General features: G+C 32.3%; 1 protein-coding gene across 5 annotated transcripts in view; it reads left to right on the forward strand.

Annotated features, from left to right (window-relative positions):
- TMEM87B (transmembrane protein 87B) overlaps window positions 1-25,408 on the forward strand; it is a 50,174-nt gene that overhangs the window by 15,613 nt on the left and 9,153 nt on the right. For 3 of the 5 annotated variants that reach the window (XM_031951000.1, XM_031950997.1, XM_031951001.1), the window contains exons 7-16: window positions 682-743; window positions 1,040-1,223; window positions 1,972-2,071; window positions 4,433-4,526; window positions 10,695-10,766; window positions 15,116-15,224; window positions 15,322-15,380; window positions 17,671-17,774; window positions 20,804-20,877; window positions 22,775-22,848. In XM_031951000.1, the coding sequence (XP_031806860.1) occupies window positions 682-743; window positions 1,040-1,223; window positions 1,972-2,071; window positions 4,433-4,526; window positions 10,695-10,766; window positions 15,116-15,224; window positions 15,322-15,380; window positions 17,671-17,774; window positions 20,804-20,877; window positions 22,775-22,848 (932 nt within the window). Of the gene's footprint in view, window positions 1-681; window positions 744-1,039; window positions 1,224-1,971; window positions 2,072-4,432; window positions 4,527-10,694; window positions 10,767-13,657; window positions 13,730-15,115; window positions 15,225-15,321; window positions 15,381-17,670; window positions 17,775-20,803; window positions 20,878-22,774; window positions 22,849-22,952; window positions 23,038-25,408 lie in introns of those variants that run through there. The other 2 variants (XM_031950999.1, XM_031950998.1) reach the window with 2 other exon arrangements.

Here is a 25,408-nt window from a genome sequence, read left to right on the forward strand (position 1 = left end):
ATTGAGATCTGTGAAGATTAGGAGGCTTCCTGCTAATTCTAGTTCCTCTACTTCAGCTGGTTTTCCGAATATTTATTCTCTTTTACCTATCCTCAGTTATCGAATATTCTAAGAATAGAAAAGCATTGGCAGTATTATATTAGCTATTGTGAGAGATCCAGAAGAAGGCTAAAAGCTTCATCTTGTCATTTGAAAACAAGGCATAGATATGGAACAGGTAGCTCTAAAACCAGCTTTTCTTAGATTTAGACATCTAAAAGGCTAGATTATGCTTTCTGTTGTAAATGATATAGATGTGTTTATAAATAAATTTGGTTTAAATCATTTAACATAGCATGGGGTAGATTATTGAATTAATCTGTCAAATAAGTAACTGTTGAAAACTATTCTGCACCTCACTTTGTGTTAAATGAAATGTAGTATAAATTTTTGTTCATTTGAATAAATGAAAAAGTACTAAGTATTTATATGTGCTAAATAATATGCTGGTTATAAAGTTAGAAAGACAAAATAGTCCTTCATCTCAAGGAGCGGTCTTTCTCTTTTCCAGGGACAGTACACATAGGAGGATAGAGTTACAGGGATGAAGAGATAGAGGGACCTATGTCATCAGGGTAATGAGTGTGTTTTAAATAGCTTAACTAAAGAAATTGATAGAAAACCTGTTTTTTCCTCCACCAGTTTCTCTTTCGATGGTGGGCCTTCATGGATATATCTCTGCCTCAGAATGGCCTTTAATGATTGTAAGTAGAGTTAATGGAAACCAACAAATGGTGGAATATTAATGTTAATTAATGTTAATAGTGATAAAGATGTAATTTCCTCTAAGCTTATTTTACAGATGAGTTAGTTGAGACCTTGAGAATTGAAATAATTTTTCTAGAATCTCTCAAGTGTCTTATTATGTCAATTGTCATCCATTTTTGGTTCCAAGTACCAAAAATGTATTAAGTAACTGAGAATGATATTTTGACAGAGGACAGCCTGTCTTAAGAAAATTAGCTTACATAATCTGAAACTCTTTCTTTTCTTCCTACAGTTTTATATGGTGATGTGCATTATTTACATTTTGTATGGTGTACTCTGGCTGATGTGGTCTGCCTGTTATTGGAAGGATTTATTAAGGATTCAGTTCTGGATTGCTGCTGTTATTTTCCTGGGAATGCTGGAAAAAGCAGTATTTTATGCAGAATATCAAAATGTAAATACTACAGGACTGTCTTGTAAGTTGCTGATCTATTGCATATATGTTATAGAAGGCATTTGATTGGGTGGGTTCTAGAGACCTAACTTCTAGAAGTTATCATAATAAATGGGGGAAAGGAAGGAGGTGAAGGGGAACCATGTGGTTCTTGGAGTAGCAGTTGGATTTATGTTGGCATATATTCCTTATCATGTAGTTTTTCAAGCATAGCTTGGTTAATCACTTGTTGGGTATGTTGTGGAGGAAATTCTTCAAGTAAGGATTGGATTAGCTGGCACTTAAGCTCTAGCTAGCACTTAAGCTCTTTCTAATTCTAAAGTTCTGGAATTCTGTGATGATTCTTTTATTATTTCCATCCTTCAAATGAAATTCTAGTTCACTTTTGTGAATACCAGATGACTTAATCTTCCATGTTTATTTGTATTCGTAAAAAGTAGTTAATTAAGTAAAAGAATTTTTGTTAGTGAAAATTGGAGATTTTTTTTTGTTAGTAATCTTTTTAAAACTTTTTTTACTTTCTTACTATTCTCTTTCCCTTTTAAATATAACAAGGAACTCACCTTATTTTAGTAGCATTGCAACTATATGCTATTCATATGCATTTGTTTTTCACCTTTCTAAGAGTTTCTGTACCCAAGAAGGCTTATAGATGACAAATCTGAGAAAGGGTTTGCTACATGTAATTTTGAAGAAATGAGAAATCTTGCATGTGGAGAATTTCATCTAGTTCACTATTTTTTATCAGAAGTGATTTATTTTCTTTTCAGCCCAAGGTTTATTAATGTTTGCTGAGCTGATTTCTGCAATTAAAAGGACACTAGCACGCCTTCTGGTTATTATTGTGAGCTTGGGCTATGGCATTGTGAAGTAAGTATTAGGTGTTATACTACAACCATTATGCCTATGAATTTTCCATTTAATAGTGCCAGTACTTGACCAATCAAGCTTAAATCCTTAGAATCACTTTTAACTCTAATTCATTCCCTATCTTAATGTATTTGCTCTTCTTTCATATCTACCCTTTCTTTTCATTCTCATTACTGCTTATCTAGTTTAGGATTTCTTTATCTTTAGTTTGGTCTGTTGCAATAGTTTCTTAACCAATTTTCTTGCTTCCATGTCACTAATGTAATCTTAATAGATAAAGCTGTGCTGGAATAACTTCTTCAAAAACCTGCCATTTATTTTAGTGCTTTTATTTCATAAGTTTATTCATTGTGCGTGCTCTCTCCTTCCCCCCCCCCCCCCGAAACACACATATGTATTTGCATTTACATTTTATTTTTTTTTTTTTTTTTTTTTTTTTGCATTAACTTCAGGATTTAGGCAGTGCAGTCCCAACATACACTTGGGAAGGGGAGTTCTACTTCTTTTCTCAGAGAAACAAGTATTTGAATTTTATTGATTCTAATAAAGATATTAGATACTAGAAGATACTTTTTTAAATAAATATTTTCTGTCAGTTTGCTTTTTCCTGTTTTGAAGTTGGGTAGTGGTTGGATTTGTTGTTGTTTAATTGGCTCTGTGGTTTTATTGGTGCAGGGAGCTCCTAGTAAGAAATCTGTCTATAGGAGCAGTCTGTAGTTGAGAATGTTAAATGACTTGCCTAGGGTTACAGCCAGTAGATGTAAGAGTAGGATTTGAGCTCAGATCTTCAGAACATAAGGTCTTTAGGATTCCATTTATTGTCTATATATTCTCAAGAACTTATACAGTACCTGACCTATAGTAGACTATAGTAGAACAGGAATTTTAGTTATTTAGGGTTTCACATTAATTTGGATCCAAAACTCTGTTGAAATTATGTCTTCTGAGTTCTAAGTGTGAGTACTGTACCATTTTGGATTTCATTATTACCTAATTTTGTTCTTAAAATGAATTTGGATAGTTTGCAAAACATAAATTTATGTAACTTATTAATTAATTTCATAGCTCTGATGGGTAGATGTCAAGTATCCTGAAAATATCAGTACCATTAAATTTGTTGACTCAGGGTAATTGAATTTAATTCTGCTTTTACAATTTGTTTGAATTTTCTCAAGATGCCATTGTTCTAGTGAAGGACTTAATGTTTTAAATGTACTCTGCCCCTAACTCTTGTGTCTGGCTTGGGGAATACTAAAAATCAATCCTTTTTTTTTTTTCTTCACAATTTCTGCTGTTTGCTGAGATGAGTTTCTATAGCTAAATGTAACCATATAGTTCTAACAAGATATTTTTAAACTATGGCACTTCAACATTTCTTGGGTTTTCCCCCTGCTACTTCCTTTTTGATGTGTGCTATGTCCTTATGAGGGCAGTGAGGTTCTCCAGATTGCTTGGTGGAAAGCACGTCTGCTTTATATAGAACTTTTAGATGTTGTCTTAGATGTGAATGTGAAAAATGAATTGATCTTGTAAAAAATGTTTTTTCCTTCTTTTTTCTTTTGATTCTCCTAAAAAAAGGAGACAAAAGAATGGAAAGAAGGCTTGATTGGGGTTCAAAACTTGCCTCTGCTGCTTTACTACCTGAGCAAGTCAATTCAGAAGCATTAAGTACTTACTGTGAGCCAGGAGCTGGAGCATTCTCCTAGGGACAGACTTCAGTTTCCTTATTTTTAAAATGAAGGCATTGAACTTGGCTGATCTCTGTGGTCATTTCTAGTCTAGAAGTGAGAAAAGAGTCTGATACAGAGGAAAGAAAGCTGGATTTGAAATCAAAAGGCTTTGATTTGAATTCACACTCTACCACTTACCAACCTGTGTAACCATGGGCTTCAACTTAACCTTAAGTTTCTCATCTATAAAGTTACTTCAGGCCCAGTTTATATCATGAATCCTACTGATGGTCTTCAAAAAAAAAATTACCAGGGCTACTTCTACTTAACACTACAATTGTAACCCCTCATGTGCAGATAATCATGCATTCTTTTAATTTTCATTTGATGTACTCTGAGCAGTACTTTTTTAAAAGCACAGACATTTTGTTGTAATCAGTCTATTTTTTGGTCAGTTTTAGGTACTACTTCCTCAGTCTCTAGATCTAATATGCATAAATGATTTCCTTTTGCCTCTTTAATCCCTGGGTCTCTATTTCAACGACCTGCTGTCTGTTGCTGAAAAAGATAACTAACTGCAGGAAGAAAAAAAAATGGGAACTGCTTAGGTATGATTATTGTAAACAGTACGTTTTCTTTGGTTGTATTTTACCTTACTCATACTTTGTTTTTCTCTTTTTCATTGATTCAGACCCCGTTTAGGAACAGTTATGCATCGCGTGATCGGACTGGGTGCTCTTTACTTCATTTTTGCAGCTATTGAAGGCGTTATGAGAATTATTGGGGTAAAAAGTGGCTACTTTTAAAAAAAATTTTTTTAAGACATGTTTTACTTTGTCAAATATTTTGGTGAGTTTCTCTAGAAATGAATTTACATAGTCTAGTATTCTTATTATATATTTTTAATTGCATACATTTACAAAAAGTTTCATTTGGATTACCTTGACCTTTCTGCTTATGTGATATTTTCATTTTAAGAAATTATCATTATTTTTCCTGAGCATATGAAGAACAGGATAAAGTACGAATTAATGTAGAGCATAATTCACTCTGAAAATTTTTCTATGTACAAATTCTCTACACATTTGATGTATATCTGAAACATCCCATATCCTTTTGTTCTGATTCTCTTTGCTGTGAAACTTTTACTGTGCTTTTTGACCAAAAGCAATTGGAAAGCTTATCTGACTTGTTACTTAAAAAACAGGATGTGAATTGAAAGTAGTACAATAGTTTTCAATTGATTTTTATTATCATTTCAAAGATAAGTATTGGTAGGTTGATATGTAGTGGTACATAAGAAGGAATATTGAATTTTTGCTATTCAAAAAAAATTTAAGAATTAGGGTATTCTCTTTAGAAAACATTTTGCCTTGGACATTGTACAGTCTGAGTACTTGGTTTTCTCATGTAACCTTGCAAATTATTAATCAAATGGACAATCTAAATATTCTTTTGCATGCAGTTGATCAGTTTTGAACATTTAAAATATATATATATATATATAAGCAGTTTTAACTGATGGCATTTGAGCTGACCTTTTGTTAAATCTTTTTTAGATGAATTATACATTTATACTTGTTAAATTTCATCTTTTTAGATACAACCCAGTGTTCAAGCCTATCAAGATCTTTGTGTATTCTTTACATTTGATAAACATGTTATTAGTTCCTTTATCAAAGATAATTGATAAGAATGTTGAATAGTACAGGGACAACTACTTCACTAACCATCTCTTTCCAAGTTGACATTGAACTGGAACCACCAATAAGTACTTTTGGGTATAACTATTTAACTAGTCTTGTGTCTTCTTCACTGTGTTACCACCATGCCCACATTTATTTATAAGAATGTGATAGCCTTTGCCAGAGGCTTTGCAAAAATGAGTAAATTATGTCTCTAGCATTCCCTGATGTGCCAATATAGTAACTTTTCTGCAAAAGGAATAGCGTGGGAGCAGCTAGGTGGCACAATGGATGGAGCACTAGCCCTGAAGTCAGGAGGACCCGAGTTCAAATCTGGTGTCAGACACTTAATCCTTCCTAACTGTAAGTCTGGCCAAGTCACTTAGCCCCAATTGCCTCAGGGGAAAAAAAAGAATAACATGGCATATTCTTGATGAAGCCTTCTTCGGTTTTTGGGATTCCTTACTTTATTTTCTGCATGTTCAGTAGCCATATCTTTGATATAGTCTAGAATTTGGCTAGGAATAGCAGCCATCTCTGGGGCTTGTAGTTTTAATGCGCAAGTTTCTTTAAAAAAAAAAAAAAAAAAAAAAAAAGACAGTATTGTACTTCATCAGTCCTGTGGCAACTCTGCCTTTTCGGCAAAGATCACAAAAAAGCAAGTAGCCCTTTAGTCACATTTGCTGATTATTGAGTTCCTGGGGATGTAATGCATCTGGGCCTGGTGTACTGATTACCTCCCATACAACTAGGGCCCTACTTTACATTTCAATATAATCAGGACACAAGTGGCTCTTTTGTGCAGGTAACTGGCACATATTACTTGCTTAATCAGTTTCTTATTCATTCCCTCATCCATCCATCTGGAAGGCTTTAGGGTCACAGAGATAACTTGAGAAACAATCTACCCTCAAGGATCTTATCTTCTCCTGAGAATACAACATATACACATGGAAGTACATCATAAGTGGTCATTTTAGGAGGAAAGAGTGTGTCAGGAAATGCTTCCTGTTTTCTTTCTGAACTTTAAGATGCAAACAGCATTCTTCTTGATAGAGGAAAGATAGGCATAAGGCCTGGCCCTCCTGCAATTTTCTTCTCAGAGAAGACAATGTGAGAGTTGAGGGACAGTGATAGTATGCCTTCTAGGTGGTACAACAGAGAAAGCACTGGGCTTGGAGCCAGGAATACCTCAGTTCACATGCAGTCTCAGGCAAGACTTCACCTCTGTCTGTCTCAGTTTCCTCAACGCAAAGATGGGGGGTTGATAATAACAAGCACCCATTTACTAATATAGTTGTGATGATCAAATGATATAATATTTGTAATACATTTACCCCAGTTTCTGGTGCTTAGTAAGTACTTAATAAATACTTTTTCCCTTCCCTTTCTCCCTTTTCTTCTTTCTCTTTCCTAGGGGAGGAAAATCATCCATTTTAGTTATTCAGTTTATTTGAAGTCTAATTTTCCTGACATTCTCACTGTGCCAAATTTTTTGTGTTTATCTTCAACTATCTGCCCTGATTTCCGTCATCTGTATAGTTTTTTTTTTTTTTTTTAATTATGTTATTTGATGGGTAGTTCTTTCTGCATCTACTGGGTACTATGTAATTACCCCTCTTTCCTCCTGATCAGAATTGCTTTTTTACTCTTTATTTCTTTAGTGTTTTATTCTTAAGTTTCTTTACCTTATTAGTAGGGTGTGAGTTCCTGAATATAGGAATTATTTTGCTTTTGTGTTTGTTTCCACAGTACTTACTATAAATAAATCCTTTAATGACTAGTTCTTCTTAGACTGATTCTTAACAGATGCTCTATCTTTTCTCTATCATAAATTTTAAAATGAAGTGACCACATTTTCCCTAATAATTCTCAGTCAGAAATGAGTTCTTCCTTATTGGTGAGCTTCAGGTGCAAAAGACTTATTTTCTTTGCTGACTCTTTCCAATTTTGAATGAAATTATCATTAAGAGAGCTCATAGAACTGCTCATCATTTCTTGTAGACATATATATTCATTACATTCATATTCCATAGTTTACTCAGTCATTTCTCAATTGATGGGCATTCATTCAATTAACTGAACACATCTTTATACCTATAGTGCTACTCTGCACCTCCCTGGTTTCCCCTTTAACTGTCTTCTTCTTTTGAAGATGGTCCATACTTTCAGAACCATATTCTCATGTATTTGTTTTAACCTTGACTGAGTGATATCTATGGTGTCAAATTGTCTTCTTTGTGCTAAGCTCTCGAGTTTACCTTTCTTGTTACTCACATGTTGAATACAAAATATTAATAGCTAGTATTTATATTGTGCTTTAAAGTTTGTAAAGTGTTTTACAAATATTATATCAGTAATACCTGAGAAGTAGGTATTACTATTATCTCCATTTTATAGATGAGGAAACCAGAGCTGACAGAATGTTAAGTAATCTGTCCAGCATCACATGGGTGATAAGTGTCTTAGGCTAGACTTGGGTCTTCCTCACTCTAGCTCCAATACATTGTCCACTGTACCACCTACCCACCTCACCTGCATAAGCATATGAAGTCACTGGTTTTATTGTAGACTTTTTTTTTTTTTTTGGACTTTGTCTCTTGTGAACTTCTAGGCATCTTTATTGTTTCTTATCTTTTACTTTTATGATATCTGTTTCAGTAGATATACATAAGCATTTTCTCTTCATCCCTGCTTCCTTGTTTATTTAGACTACTTTTAGTTAACCATGTAAGAGTCTAGGTGCGCTTACCCCTTTAAATTTCAGTATATTCATTTAAATTTTTTTGGTTAGGGAAAATTCAAGGGTGTGTGTGTGTGTGTGTGTGTGTGTGTGTGTGTGTGTATGTATATGTCCACATGTGAAGATCGCGTATTTTAAAATCAGCAGGAGTCCGGAGTTCAGGTTAGGGGAAAATCGTCAGTCTTTATTCTCAGTGAAGAAGGATCGCAGGTGGAAGAGAATCGGCGATAGCAATGTGTGCAGCTGAGTCAAGAACCTAGCTAGACCCACAGCCACACGACCAGCAGCCAGGAGAATGGAACCCAGGTCCCATCTCTCCCAGTTTCTCTTCCTGTTCCTCTCTCTGCCTCCACCCACCAAAATCGTCATTTCCTGTACAACACAGGACTTGCAGTGAGAGTGGGCAGGGACCATTCTTTATCCAATCATGTATATTAATAGAGTATAGCCCAATTACTATTTAGCCTCACGTACTTGGGACCTCAGTGCATCAACTCAAACCTCAGCCCATTACACCCACATATTAATAATTGACATATATAGATTTTAGGACAGCTAGATGGTTCAGTGCACAAAGTTTCAGGCCTGGAGTCAGGAAGAGTTATCTTCCTGAGTTCAAAACTGGCCTCATATACTTACTAGTATGTGACCTTAGGTAAATCCCTTAATGCTGTTTGTGGCAATTTCCTTATCTATAAAATAAGCTAGAAAAGGAAATAGCAAAACATTCTAATATCTTTACCAAGAAATTCTGAAATGAGAGCTTGAAGAATTGGACATGACTGAAACTACTGACCAAATTGCATAGGTTTTAAGATTTGCATATGTCTTATCTATTTTCTTCTTTGATTCTCATGGCAATTCTGAGATTGATCTTTGAGATATTATCCCCATTATATAGATGAGGAAACTAAGATCCAGAGAAGTTATGATTGGCCGATAGTCATGTAATAGTAAATTTTGGGGGCAAAATTTGAACTCGGGTCCTTTATAGCAGGGTAATAAAACTTTTTAGGCAGGCCACAGAACTCCCAAGCCCCAATTTAAATGTAATTTGGGAATATTTAATAAAATAAATAAAATAGAATACAACACAGATAATATTAATTTGTGGGTTTCTAAGTCAGTATATTTGGAAGAGATTAGTTTTTACTTGAGTTTGACCTTGCTGCTTCATAGTGATGACTTACAAGAAAAAAATGGCATAAAAGATTGTTCATGAAGTTCATCATAAGAAAAGGATGTGATCAAGTCATGAGGTAGAATTGGGAATGGTGATCAAGTCTGTAGAAGTAGCACTTGGAGTGGTTTTTTTTTTTTTTTTATTTATTTAATAGCCTTTTATTTACAGGATATATACATGGGTAACTTTACAGCACCAACAATTGCCAAACCTCCTGTTCCAATTTTTCACCTCCTACCCCCCCCCCCACCCCCTCCCCCAAATGGCAGGACGACCAGTAGATGTTAAATATACTAAAATATAACTTAGATACATAATAAGTATACATGACCAAAACATTATTTTGCTGTACAAAAAGAATCAGACTCTGAATTATTGTACAATTAGCTTGTGAAGGAAATCAAAAATGCAGGTGTGCATAAATATAGGGATTGGGAATTCAATGTAATGGTTTTTAGTCATCTCCCAGAGTTCTTTTTCTGGGTATAGCTAGTTCAGGGGTTTTTTTTTTTTTAATACTTTATTGGAGAGATCCTCAATGAGACATTTATAAAAAGTCATAGAAAAGAATTTCAGAGAATGAAATTACAGGGATGAAATAATTGCCCTCTGTACTTAATTATGATATTTCTGATGAAATTTTAATAAAAAATATAGTCCATTCAGGGAATAACCATTCAGTTTGTGTGTATTTATGCAGTTCTCATATTTTCATTTTGAATATTTCTCTTATATGTAAACCTCCAAAAATTGCTAGGTAAGAATAAGTAATAAACTATCTTTTTAGTTATCAGTTTTATCTAAAGGTATGTTCTGGAGTGGAAATTAAAATTTTGGTTAAAATGAGAAATTGGGATTACGTAAAAATTTTAATTTATAATATAAATACTTAAGACAAAGAACTAATATAATTACAATTACAATGATTACAAAATTAGAGATTATTTGTTACTGAGAATGAGCAAGTTGTGTAGTAGAAGGAACTCTAGATTTGGGATCAGAAGACCTGAGTTCAAATTCTGCCTCTGCTGCTAATTTTGACCTTGGGTAAATCACCTTGTCTTTATTTATGGACCTCAGTTTCCTCTTCTGGAGGAGAGAGTGTGATCTTTTCCACATGTCAAGAAGACTCCTGATGCTCATTCTGTATGCTTTCTTGCCATTGCTGGGAGGGACTAAAATGAGAATCTCTTAAATATATCCCTTGTTCTGTGGAGGTCAGATGTGAGATTGGTTTTACTCCTTTTTCTTTTCCCCTCCTCACCCCCCAGATTAGAATGGTAATTTTTATTGTTCTGTGTTATATGTGACTTTTCCTTTTTTTTTTTTTTTTTTTTTTTAGGGTTCTAGCCATGTAGCTGTTCTCATTTGTGACATTATTTTAGCAATCATTGACTCCATTTTTGCGTGGTTCATATCCTTTACTGTGTTTTCTTTTTGTAAAAATTAATGAGGAGAGAATATGACAACATAATTATGAAAATGAATCTATAATGTCAATTTAGAACTTAGAAGGAATTTCACAATGGTAGTCTGTTTTTCCAGCTGAATATAGTGGAAAGTAGAATGAAGCGATTTAGCTCTGAGAGGGGAGTCAGTGGGTAGAAAGATTTAATTTTAAGGCTATGAAGAGGTTTCTGACAAAGAGATTAATAAGGGAAACTATAAATTTCTTACCTGAAAAATTTTAAATGTAGAATTGTCAAACAGATCTGGAGACAGAAGTTGTACTATAGTAGATTATCCTGCATCTCCTTGACCTGAAATCAGTGACTGTGAACAGTGAAAACAATTTTTGTGCAAAGGAGATTTGGCTTTTATGGTCCCTCTGCCAAAAATTGTGTGATCTTGACCAAGCTAGTGAGCCTGTAAACTTTCTGAAATTAGAGAGCTGGGTTAAAAGAATTGTAAAGGTCTTTCTATTTCAAAAAATTCTGGGATATAACAGAATTCCTAGAATAAATAATTCCCTGAACATATATTTATTTCTTCTCATTTGATTTCCTTTAATGTTTCTTGCTAATATGAAATTTGCATTTAATCATGGTCTGTTTCCAAGTACCAGATAGGGAGCCACACGTGTATTTACTATATTTTTATATCAAGTTATCCCTGCATTTTCTGGTTTTTTAGAAAATAACTTAAATATTTGAATCATTAATGTTATATTTCTGTATTTCATAAATGGTTCTTGAGTTTTAAGGAATTAGGGCTTTTAAAAGGTTTGGTTTTTTTTGGCTAAAGATTTTGTTTGAAAAATTGTAGATCTCTCTCCCAAGTCCCCCCTCCTTGTCTCAGAAAAAAATTAAGACTTTTCACTGAGCTTTTAGTGCTTTATAAATCAAAAAAATTATGATAAATATGGGCTATGATTTTTTTTTTATCTAAATTCTTTCTATGATGTCTCATTATGTCATGGAAATGATCTGAGGTATTAAAGTCTGTGCCAGCAGACATCAGCAGCTAGCAGGGTCTACCACACAGGAAAGACTTTGAATATGGGTTCCATGATCTTCTGTGTCATCCAAGGATTACTCAGGCATAGTACAGAAAAGTCCATGACTAAGTTGTCTGAAGGATGATGAGTTTTTGAGCCATAACTCTATTAAATCTTAGCAAGCTATTGTTAAAAGATACACTTTCATCAGTGGAGTTATATGTGCTTTAGTGATTGAAGCAAAGAGATGGATAGGCCTACTCATATAGAATCCAAAGCTTCTTTTATATAGGTGAAGCTGGAGTGAAGTTTTCATAAGTGAAAGATAGTAAATATGTTGAATTTTTTTTTTTTTACTAATACTGTTATTAGATCTTATTTTCATATCGAAAGGAAATCTTTTCAGCTGTCAATGTGATTGATTCATTAACCTACTTTAATTTTACTATTTCTTTTATCTAAAAGTGCTAGATATTTATAGCATTTCATTTCAGTAGAAATATTTTTCAGACAGGTTCTTTGATCCCTGGATACTATGGAATTATAAGCTGGCATACTGTCATTAACTAGAAGTTAGTCAGCTTTATGTAGAGAGGAGAAAAAATGTCAACATTTGTAGAATCTTTGAAGACAAAAATCTTTTTCAGATAAATCTTGTTGCTGCTTTGGCTTTACTTAACAAATCTTTAAGCTTTTCATTTCTTCTTAACATACTTTTGTTCTAAAACTCTTATCTTTTTCTAGAATCTGCCAAGTCTTTATGTAATATATATATATATATATATATACACACATACATACATACAATCCTCAGGGAACTAAAAGTTGAACTAGATTTTTAGGGAGAAACTAAGCAGTGGACCCACAAAGGATATTTATACATGGTCTTTTTCTTAAGAAAAATTTTACAGGTGTAAATTATAGAAATTTAAAAAAAAACTTCCTTTAAGGTAGCTCTAATAGGGAAACTAACTTTAATGTATTTTGTGAGAAAACTTGGAGCAAAAAATTGTAACAGTTAACGAAAGTCACTACAGTTATTGAAACATGTTTTAGATAGGATTGCGTACTACTATCATACAAAGCATAAATATTCCCCCATTTCTGAAAGCAAGGTATTAAGCTTCCTGGCTCAGATATCTAGTTCGCTCAGATTATTTCTTCTAATTATTATCAAAGGAAAAAAAACCAACCTAATGTGTACATTTATATCATACAGATGGTTTTAAAAAATGAAAAGAATGGTTATGAGAAATGGAATGGTTATGAGATGTAAATGTTTCAAATTATTAAATAAGTGGTAGCGAAATCCATATTATGAGCCTGGATTTTTAAAATTGTCAAATATTAAAGTTATACTTTCCTTCATGGAAAAGAATGCTTTCTTGTACCATTGTAGAGAACTAATGAATCTTCTACATGACTATGGACTACAAAGTGTATAGTGAGTAGTTTCAGATGTGGCTGGTAGGTGGCACCATAGTGCCCAGAATTCTGGGCCTGGAGTTAAAAGAAAGGAAGATATCTTTCTTATCTCAAATCCAGCCTCAAATGTTTAGGAATTGTGTGACTCTGGGCAAGTCACTTAACTCTGTTTGCCTTAGTTCCTCATCTGTAAAATGGGCTGGTGAAGGAAATGACAAGTCCAGTTATCTTTGCCAAGCAAACTTCAAATGGGGTCATGACAACAACGACAAAGTTAAGACTATTTGTGGGAAAAATGTAATTCAGTATACCTGAGTTTGACTTAATTTGGATTGTAGCTGGGCAGGAAGACAAGTCAGTCTAGTCTGAAAAAGTCAAATTAATGATTTTAGCATTTATATCTATATATATTTGTGACTGAATTTTTTACTTTTTTGATGCAGGCAAAAGAATCTGATCTTGTTCCTCTGGCCAGCATCCCTTTGGCTTTGCTTGATTCTGGCTTATGCTGGTGGATATCCTTTTCTAACTACAGCTAGCATGTTAATATGCGTTATTTTGTTTCTGTTTGTTGCACCAGCTTATTTTCTTCCTTTCACTTGATTTTTGAATATTGTTTTAAATTTTGCCTATATACCACAACTGCTTAATGAAAAATACTTTTTCTAATTTGAATTAAATTACTTCTCTTCTTTTATTCTTTGGCCTGTCATATGCCCTTTTAATTCCTGGTAGAGCATTTTGAGATGTGTTTGGTCAGTATTTCTACTATAGGTGTTTAGAAAGTCTAAGATATGCTGGGGATGTTATAGTGTATGGCTTATATATTTAATATATATTTGATTGGCACATACAAGCAAAGCTTAATTGATTTGTATTCTTGCCTTTGAAATCTGTTAGACCTTTAAAATTTTAAACATTAGTTTTAAGAGTGGAATAGAATATGGGAGAGGCAGTATTTGTTTTTGAAGTCTAAATTAATTATTGTGTGGTTTTTATCCCCTCAATCTATCTTTATAGGAAACATTTTAATAAAGGTAAATATGCATTTGTGTCATGCAATTTTAAACTTTGGCAACTTAATTTGAGACATCCTGTGTTTATATGGCAAGTGAACTAGTTACATACAAGAAACTACCTAATGTAACATATTACAAAAGGAATTAAAAGGCCTGCATTCTAGGTTCATTGTATCTTTCCTATTTGGAAAATAATTTTATTTTGCTGGACTTAATTTTTTATATATAAGCAAAGATAATGTTGGACCTAGATAGGATAGATAGATGATATGCACTACACAAATGAGACATTGAAAAAAAAATCCTTTGTAAATGCTAGGTGACAGTTACCCTTTGTTGTTTGCTTGTTTTTTTTCCCCTTTTGATCTGATTTTTCTTCTGCAGCATGATAAATTTGGAAATATATCTAGAAAATTTGAACATGTTTAATCTACGTTGGATTGATTGCTGTCGGGGGGGGGGGGAGAGGAGAGGAAAGTGAGAAAAAAATTAGAACTCAAAATCTTACAAAAATGAATGTTAAAAGCTATCTTTACATGTATATGGAAAAATAAAATTATACCAAAAAAATGAAGTAAAAAATAGACGAAGTAAGAATATTTAAAAATGTGGTTTTCAACTTTATTCATTTCATATCTTTAAGAATGTTCATTTATAAAGACAGCACTGAGTTGTACATTAACGTGTGAGGAAAAGGAGAGTTGAAATAGAATTACTAGCTTTAATGGCATTTCCTACTGTTTTTTTTTTTTTTAATGTTTGATGTAGTTATTTTAATTTGGAATTATGTTAGAATGGAATAAAAGTAGGATTTGAATTGTGGCTTATATATCCTCTTTCCCTTATATTAAGAAAATTACTTTCCTTAATATGTATGTGTACATATTTGTAAGTTTGGCACAAACAATGAAGACCCTAAAACTAAGAAAGAACACAGTGAAATTTTCACTCTACAGACATTTCACAAATACTCTGATTTTTGCTATATTGGGTAAGTTATTTCATTGTTATTTTGCTGTTTTTTTGTTTTGTTTTGTTTTGTTTTTAGTATTGATCATTCTTTTAAAAATAACTTTTCTTTGTTTCAGCTTCTATAGTATTTATGATATGGACAACTAAAAAGTTTAGATTAGCAGAATGTCAGTCTGTAAGTATAATTCTATTTAAGCACAATATTACAAAATTATAAATTAATTTTTAAGAATCAGATTTATTTAAACGCATGTAGTAATCTCTTTGGAGAATTGCATTTTAATTTAAGCAGTTTGATCCAAAAGATCTAATAATTTTTGCTTTGAAGTGAGCCATTGAAAAAACATTTTTCACTCTTCTTATCCTTATGTCTTCTTTTCATTTTTCTTTAATGGTTGTGATTTCTTTGTTTAATGTAGAGTAATATGAAATCTTTTTTCCCCTTCCTCTACATTAAAATTTCTTCTTATTTATTGGTAAGTGAGAAGTAAGACCTAATTTTAATTGTCTAGCATGCAGCTAGTAGAGTTTTCATGTACCTTATAGACATTCACTAAATTTCAATGCCTTATTATATTATTTAAAAAAACATGTATATTTTTCACTGGAGCTTTAAAAAGCATGATTTTACTGATTGTGGCTTAATGAATTCTTAGCCTTGCAGTTTAAATATTTTTAGGTTATTCAATTCAACAAATATTTAATAAACATTGTGCCTGGAGATATGAAGACAATCAAACTTCTTCCTGTGGAAGTTAGTAGCCTAGCATATAAAATACTGGGTTTGGAGTTGGGGAAATCAGATTTCCTTACCTTTCTTAGACAGATGCTTACTACTAGCTTTGTGATCCTAAACAAGTCACTTAAATACTTCCTGGATCAATCTCCTCAACTGTAAAATGGAGATTATAATAGCTTCTGATAGTGGGATCGATTTTTAAAGTACTAGCATAGTTTTTGGCATGAAGTAGGCACATTATAAATCCTTCCTCCATTCCTTCTTCTCTCCTTCCCTCTCCCTCCTTCCTTTCTTTTCTTCCTTCTACAAAGAGAGTGCAACATTTATACAGACAATGCAACTTGTTGGAATTAAGAAATTCACTTAATAAGAATTTTTATATACTCTGAATAAAGTTGGGAAGTTCAGATTTTCTCATTACTCTCTTTTAAACATAGCTCATTAGCAGAGCTAATCTTTTTGAAATTATTTTCCTCTTCTCTTTACTCTAGGTTTGCGTATTTTTATTTAAAATTTTGTAGAATTTTAAGATTATTCCAAGGATTATTATTATTACTACTGATGATATTAGCCAGCATTTTTATAGCCCTTCAAAGTACTGAAACACTATACAAATATTATCTGCATGAGGCTGATAGGTTAAGCAACATGCAGTAAATGTATGAGATTAAATTTGAACTCAGATCTTCCTGACTTCATGTCCAGAATTCTACTCACTTCTCCCAAACCCATGTTAAGTTGCTTATGTTCATTTTTTCTTTTGATTCTGACAAGAAACCTTTGCATTTGATATTGGTAGTTTTGTCATTTTCAATATATAGATAAGAAAACTGAGAATTAAGTAACTTGTCTAGAGTCACACAACTGCCAGCAAGTTGCAAACCTGTTATTCCAGTTACTCTTCTAGCTTCCCTCCACCTCTCCTTCTTACTTAATTCTTAAACATTGAAGCTAGAATATCTGGAAAAAAAGGTTTGCATTAGAAATTTTGTATTAAGGATCGAACCTTGATAAATGATAAAAGGCTAGCTTAAATATAAATTAAATGTATTTTTAGATCATGTCCTTATAATTTAGATCCTTCAGAGTTCTGTCCTGGGCCCTCTTTTCTTTCCCTTCTGTGCTGTTCTGAGACTTTGATCTTTGTACTAATGATTCTCAGATCTACTTATTCTACCTCAGTCTTTCTGCTGACATTTGTTCTGGTTCTCTCAAGCCTAAATGCTTTCTGTTCCCAGCTCTATTCGTTGATTTATGTGGTTTCCAAGTAAAGCCCCATCTTTTATAGAAAGCATTTCCTAGTTGCTCTTAATTCCAGTACCTTCTTCTGTTAATTATTTTCTATTAATATGTAGGCTTTTGTATATATTTATTTGTATGTTGCCTTCTTTATTGTCTTGTGAGCTCTTTGAGAGTAGAGACTGCCTTTTGCCTCTTTTTTTTTTTTTTTTTGTATCCCCAGCACTTAGCACAGTGTTTGTCAGATAATGAATGTTTAATAAAATATTTGTTGTTTGATATAAACCCAATTCATAAATTGACATCCTCTATTTCATCTTGAGCAAATCATTCTGGGCTAACCTACACTATAATAGATAAGCCTCTAGTTTTTTGTTCATGTAGCATATACTGATAACAAAAAAAATACTAACCAATTTCTTTTATAAGTAAATTTAATTTCCTAATGAATTAAGTTGCTTATGTTTTTGAACCTTCCTTGTTTTAGGATTGGATGGAACTCTGGGTTGATGATGCATTTTGGAGATTCCTTTTTTCTCTGATTCTTCTAGTAATAATGTTTTTATGGAGACCATCAGCAAATAATCAAAGGTATTTGAAGTGTGCAAAAGTGGTATACTATAGCTAAATGTTTTATAAAATCAGATTCTTTATATAGAATATAAATACTACTTTATATAGTAGGGGAAAAGTATGTATTTGCCTTCAGAAAAATAACTTTCACTGTCACTTCAGTTACTTCATTATTTTCAATTTTAGCGAAGATTGCTTACCAAAAGGGGTTTATTTATCTCCCCAAAACTTAAGGTTTAGAAAGACTTACATGAACTGATGCTGAGTGAAGAGAGTAGAACCAGGAGAACATTGTACACAGTAACAGCAACATTATATAATGATCAACTATGATAGACTTAGCTCTAATATAATAGCAATACATTGATCCGAGACAATTCCAATAGACTTGAGATGGAAATGCCATCTGCATTCAGAGAAAGAATAATGAAGACTGAATGTGATTGAAACATACTATTTTTACCTTTTATAGTTTTTTTGCTTGTTTCCTTTTTTTCCTATGGCTTTTCCCTTATGTTATAGTTTTTCCTTTCAAAACATGATAAATATGGAAATATGTTTAAAATGATTGTATAATAAGGATTAATAAAAGATTACTTGCTATCTTAGGTGGGGAGAGGAAGGAGGAAAGGGGGAAAGAGAGAAAAATTGGAACTCACAATCTTACAAAAGTGAATATGGAAAATTATCTTTATATGTAGTTGGAAAAATGAAATAGTAATGAATGAAAAACAAAAGCAAAAACCCTAAGACTACAATATGCTACTGGAAGTAGTCTAATTAAGTTAGCTGTGCATTAACACTGAAGAGCATCTGAGAAAAGCATACTGTTTTTTTTTTAATGAGAAAAAATAACTAAGTACAAAACAGTAGAATACCTTTTGTTGACTTTAACATTTTTTATCTTAATTGCACTGATATTTGTTGTTGTTACATCACTTTTTAAAAATTTGATTTTTCATTTAACAACTATTTATTTTTTCCCTTCCATTAAACCCCAATTAAAAAACAAAAAACAAATCATTTTAACCAATATGCATAGTCCAACAAAACAAACTATGCCATAATGCCCATATTTAAAACTTTATCTCATTCTTCCTTCTGCTCTTCTACTTTTTAAATTGAATTTTATTTTTTTAAATTAACAATCTTATTTTTTCTCTTTCATACCACCTCCCCCCTCCACCTCATTGGAAAAAAATGAAAGAAAAAAAATGAAACCCTTGAAAGAAATATACATAGTCAAGCAAAAACAAATTTGTAAATTGGTCCTGTCCAAAAATATATGTATCAGTCAGCATTTGTATCAAATTATCATTTTATCAGGAGATGGGTGGCATTCTTTATTATCTAGATAGCCTCTAGAGTAGAGATGAGTTGTATTTGTTGTTAAGGATTTCAAAGTTTGTTTGCTTTCAGAATGTTATTTTATATGTTATACTGCTTCTGTTTACTTCATTCTGCTTCAGTTAATACAGGTTTTCCCAATTTTCTCTAAAAATCACCTCTAAATCACATTTCTCTAAAATCATCATGTTTTTTTACACTATACAATAATATTTGTATATTATAATTTCTTTAGCCATTCTCCAATTTATAGTCATTCTTTAGCACAACTAAAATTGCTGCTATAAATATTTTTGTACATATGGTCTTTTGATCTTTTAGGGGCATAGATCTAGTAGCTGGGCCAAAAGTTTATCACCTTAAGTGATTCAAGAGCATAGTTACAAATTGCTTTCCAGAATGGTTAGACCAATTCATAGTTTCATTGATAATGCATTCCTTAGGCCTTCCCCCCCAAAATTTGTCATTTTCCTTTTTTTGTCACCTTTGCCAGTCTTATGAGTAAGAAGTAGTGCATTTGCATTTAGTGATTTGGAGCTTTTTTTTTTTTTTTTCACATGTCTATAAGTATGGATTTCTTCCCTTGCAAACTGTTTGTTCATATGCATGGACCATTTATCAATTCAGGAATATCTCTTATTTCTACAAATTTGAATTGGTTTAAAAGAATTTTTTAAAGGAACAAATATCTAAGATAACATTTTAGTGTCTTTCCACCAATCTTTTAACTTTTTATTAGCTCCATTTTTCTCACTGCATGTTATCTTGATTTTGTAATATTGAAATTTAGAAATGTTGATTTACCATGAGTCATGGTTAGCTTTGTCCTTTACTTCTAGCTTTGATTCAGTTCAGTGTATCCTGTGTGAAAGACACTTTGAGTCATTGTTGAAGCATCCCTGAGTTGCTTAGCTCTTAGCTATAACTGTTGTTTTGGCCAAAGAGGATTTAGTTATCATTCCTAGACTATTCAGGCTAATTAAAGGTAGGTAGTATTGTGTAGCAAAAAGACCACCAGATGTTGCGTTCTAAGAGGACTCAGTTCTAGTCTTTGCTCTGTAACTAATTTACTGAATTTCAATTTTCTAATTTATAAAGTAAGGCAGTTAGATTGCGTGATCTTTGATGTCTGTAAACAGCTTTTTTTTTTCCCTTTCCATTGAATATCTTAGTTTGCTTTTTTGATATTTCTGATTGTCTAGAAAGGTTAATATTGTTAACTCTAGCACCAGAGTTCACAAATTTTCTGCTGCTCCTATATGACAGAAGCAGTTTGAAGGAGTTATTATGGCAGCTGAATATGAAAAAGCTCATTAAACCTTTTTTTTTCCCTAGTTGAAAAGTAATGCTTTTAAACTATTGTTTCCTGGGCATTCTTAATCCAAAATATCAAAAACCTAATAGTCCAGGACCTGATTTCTTAAATCAACAAATTAATCTTTAATTCATTTTCAGTTATCTGTGCTTTTTTTAGAGCAGATTTTTGGATAAATCTGAACAAGACAGTACTTTCTAGAAGCTTGTTAGGTCATTCTAATGTTTTACATTAGTGGTTTAAAAAAAAAAGAAGCTTTTCTTAAAGCGTTAGTATCTTTTAGGCTGAGAACAGTTTGAAGAAAATATTTTGAATAGATTTAAACTAATAAAATCACAGTCCTCAAATTGCATTTTGGTGTTTTTGTTTGTTTGTTTTGGCATAGATATGCCTTTACACCCTTAATAGATGATTCAGATGATGAAATTGAAGAATTCACAGTGGTGTCTGAAAATTTAGGTAAGTGTAAGTTTTGTGATTTTTTTTTTAAGACACTTATTGAAACAAATCAATTGTTATATTATTTAAAATTTGTCCACAATGTTTTTCTAGATAGAAAGACTTTTTGCAGAGGTTACCAACAGCATTTATTAACCTCTGGATTAGCCATTGTTTTATACAAATCACTCACATGATGTGTCAGTTTTTTTTCTAGGTCTTATTCCTTAAAACTTTACATTGTGATTTCTTGGGCATTTTCCTTCTCAGTGCTACTTATGTCCTAGCAACCATCAAAATAAAGTTGCTTTCTACTTTCTGTTTATGGATGTTGTTGCTTTTGCCAGTCATTTGCTTGAAAGTTTTTATTGTTAATAATATCTATTAATATTTACTCTTTAGCTTTTTCTGCTCCAGCTCTTATTAAAATACTGACTTAAGTAGTTTAAAGAAAATATCATGGGAAAAGCTATATGATTTATTTTCATTTTTGTCCTATTACCCTTAATTTGATTTTTAAAATTTAATCATGCTTTTTTTCCTGGTAGATACTCTTATTCATTTCTCTGTATGTTTTTCTGTCTTCATTTTGCCCTATAGATGACTAAAAAGATTATGAAAAATATAGCTTAGCCAATCTAAAATGGTAGTTCTCAACTTGTAGTTGTGTCTTATAGTCAAGGAGAATGTGGGCAGTATTGAAAGTAAGAAAAAAGTTTTCTGTGTGTAGGTCAGGAATGAAATTGATTGAATTAAATAATTTACACTAAGCTTTAAGGTCTTAAACTTAAGGTTTTAAGCCCCTGCTTGGGACTGTTTGTATTTGTTTTGATGTTTTATTGATGCTTAGCTTTCCAGTATCAGCCTCCCTTCACTCCTCCACTCCCAAGCGCCTCACGCTCTAGCTAAGAAAAAAGAATTACACAAGAATAACCATAGCAATCATATTTATTAGCTTCTATTACTACTTCTACTATCTCTCTACCAAGAAGAGTAGGAAATAAAATTGTTAAAGTCAAATGAAACCCTGAATAGTAGGGTTTCAGGAATCAGTAGACTGAAATATAGTATAGCTCAACTTTAACTATGTGTAAAGCCAATTCCATTTATAGTGTATTAGTTGTAATCTCTTATTTAGATTAGTGCCTGTTCAGAAATAATAAGATTTTTGTTCAAGCCATTTCAGTTCAACATACATTTATTATGTAACTTGATATCCCTATTAGATACAAGGCCTTGTGCTAGATTCAGGTGATAGGAAGATCAACAACAATGATGTTCTGAAGAAATTGTTAATACTTCATGCTAGCTTTCTACCTCCCACATGCAACAAATATCTACATTTTATCTAACAAAAATGTTGAAGAATGCACCTATGAAGATTTGCTTTGATTCTTGAACATCATGCTCAGAATGCTTTGGGCATTGTTGATTTTTTTTTTAATTAAAAATATATAGTTTTGTTTAAACTTTAGATTATAGGAGATTGACAGGTAGAAGGAATCATGAAAAGGGTAATTAAATTTTTTGAAACTGGCAACTTAGGAAACTTGAGTTTACTAAAAGATGCCAAGAATGTTACTAAGTGAAATCAATCATGTTATTCTACTAGTGACCTAATATTAGAGAAGCATCTAAAACTAGTTCACACATGGTCAACTGAATACTTGTGCTACTTTATGTCATATTTAGCCTTGTACTGGAGATCTAAGACCTCAGGGATTTTATAGTATAACCACAGGCTAAATTAAATAGTTGAGAGAGATAAAATGTCATTCTTTGAAACAGTTTGTGTGTGTGTGTGTTTTTATGTATGTATATAATTCTTTTAGTTCTTTTTTGAGTTAATACATATGTAGCTTTTAAAAAGGCTATCTCTTTGTGTAGAATTTTACATATAGTTTTTCTTCTATTACAGCTGAAGGCATAAAGCTAAGAGCTTCAAAAACTGTTTCCAATGGAACAGCTGTACCTGCTTCTTCTAATAGTGTTGTAAGTATAATATTTTTTGTAAAAATAGTGGGAGAAGTATAGTATTTGTTAGGATGTGAATGCATGTCCCTTTCACTCTGTAACAATTATTTTACGTTTTGTAGGGATGAAGGCAGGATGTTGGGTGTGTATAGGTATGTGCTAAAAGAAAAAAAGAGAAAATAAATAGGACATTTTTGGGTTAGGATATAGAACATAATGCACATTATATGTAATTATTTGAGATTTTAAGAAAAGATTGAAAAATTCTGATCATTTAAAAATGTTTACCTAAGATTTTTGAAGTCAGCTAAGATGTCTTGTTGAGGCAAAATGTTATCAGCCTTGTATCATTATCATTATTGCAATATAAGTGTCTTTCAGGAGCAGCTAAGTAGCTTGATAGATAGAACACTGAATCAGGGAGACCTGAGTCCAAATTCAGCCTCAAATACTTACTTAGAGTGACTTTGGACAAGTCATATAGCCATTGTTTGCCTCAGCTTCTTCAATTATAAAATGGGGATAATAATAGCCTCTCAGGGATTGTTGTGAGGATCAAATGAAATCAAAATTATAAAGCTCTAAACATAGTATCTGGAACATAATAGGTACCATGTAGATGCTAGTTATTTATAAGGCTTATTGTTACTGTTATTCTTATAAAATTTTACTTCAGCATTTTCTTAAAATTTAGATCGGAAATGAGATGGACAATTACATTTTTATATTTATAATTTTGCAGTAATTGTAATTTATCAATTATAATTACCTGGCAAGAGCTCATTAGAGAATGTTGGGTCATGAATTTTGGTAGTTAGGGGCACAACACTATGTAAAAAGCTTACTAAAGGGTTGTCATCTGCACAGTTTGAGGAAGTATTCATACTGACAAAATTACACATCTTTTGAAGCATAAGACTAATCTGTTTTTAGAAAGCTTATTTTCTTAATTTGGTGATATTTCTTTGCTTATTTCAAAGCACTTGGTATTTTACAAGGGTCATAAATAAGGCAGTATCTTTTTTAAAATGTAACTTTAAAGTGGATCTAAAGCAGGTCAATATTACATTATGTCTTTTGTATCATATCATACTTTGGGTTCATTAAATTAGAAGTCTTCTAAACATTCAAGTATTCTCTCCCCTTTTCTCCCCCTCCCCCTCCCCCCCAATTTGCTACTTTCAAGCATAGTTTCTCTATTTTAAAGTACAACAGGAACCCATTACCTGTTGAGGTGGCATATACTGTTTTTAAATAATTCTAGTTGTTAGGAAGATTTTCCTTGCACCAGGCTTATATCTACCTCATTGCCACTTCTACCCCTTTCTCCTAGTTCTGCCTTCTAGGGAAAAAAGTCTTTCACATGATACTTGTTGACAGCTGTCTAGTTCCCCCTAAATCTTCTCTTGAGGCTAACCACCTCTAAATCTCTTCCTTGTATGGTATGACCTCAAGTTCCTTCCCCATCCTCTGGATATTTTCTGGTAGGTCAGTATCCTTAAATATGACATCTGAAACTGAACATAGTACTTAAGGTATGGTTTGAACATGTCAGTCTAGGATTTTAGATAGTTTAATGTAGCACAATGTTTATTAGCATTTTTGGTTCTTGTAGCTTGAATTTCTCTTGCAATCTACTAAGCCTCCATTAAAAAAAAAAAAAAAAAAAGATTTGTACCTTCCCTCTTCTTTTGAAAAATTAAAAAAAAGTAAAACCACTGTTAAAACATGTATTTAAAAAAAACAAGTTGCCGAATTAACCATGTCCAGAAGAACTTATCTTTCACTGTACTTTGAATCCATCACCTCTCCGTCAGGATGTAGGCAGTTTGTATCAGCATGAGTTTTCTCAAATTTGTTGAGCATTACATTGAGTTCCTAAATCTTTCAAATACAAAACTGTTACAATATCATAATCAGTTATATTATTGTTATTTTATAAATTGTTTTTCTGGTTCTATGCAATTCACTCTGCATTGCTTCATACAAATTTTCCCAGATTTCTCTGAAAAAGTCTCCTGTATCACTAACAATCATGTTCCAGCATTCATGTACTATAATTTGATCATCTATTTCCCAGTTTATGTGAACCTATCTGCTTAATTTACAATTCTTTGCTACCAGAATAAGTGCTGCTTTAAATATTTTTATAACAATGGGCCATTTTTTTTTTTCAAACAAGCTACTTCTGGAAGCTTTTTTTTTTTTAATTTACAAAATTAAAGTGCAAAACTTCATACTTATATTAATTCTATATTCCTAGATTTGGTTATTGTTTCAGCTTGTTGAGATTTTTTTTTTGGGGGGGGGTCTAGTTCTTTCATCTAGCATATACAGGATCTACTTTATATCCAGTAAAAAAAAAAGTTCATACTTATATTAATTTCATCCAGCATAACTGTGTTGTTGATACAAACGTTAAATGGAACAGAGCCAAAGATAAAAGTGGCCTGTAGCACCTCACTAGAAAAATCCCTCATATTTGATATTAGTCCTAATTAATTATCATTCTTTGAGTCTGCCTATTGATTTCTAGCTTCGTCTAACTGTACTGTCATCTAGTTCACAACTCCTTGGT

This window comes from Sarcophilus harrisii, chromosome 2, assembly GCF_902635505.1.
Source record: "Sarcophilus harrisii chromosome 2, mSarHar1.11, whole genome shotgun sequence".
Classification (NCBI taxonomy): Eukaryota; Metazoa; Chordata; class Mammalia; order Dasyuromorphia; family Dasyuridae; genus Sarcophilus; species Sarcophilus harrisii.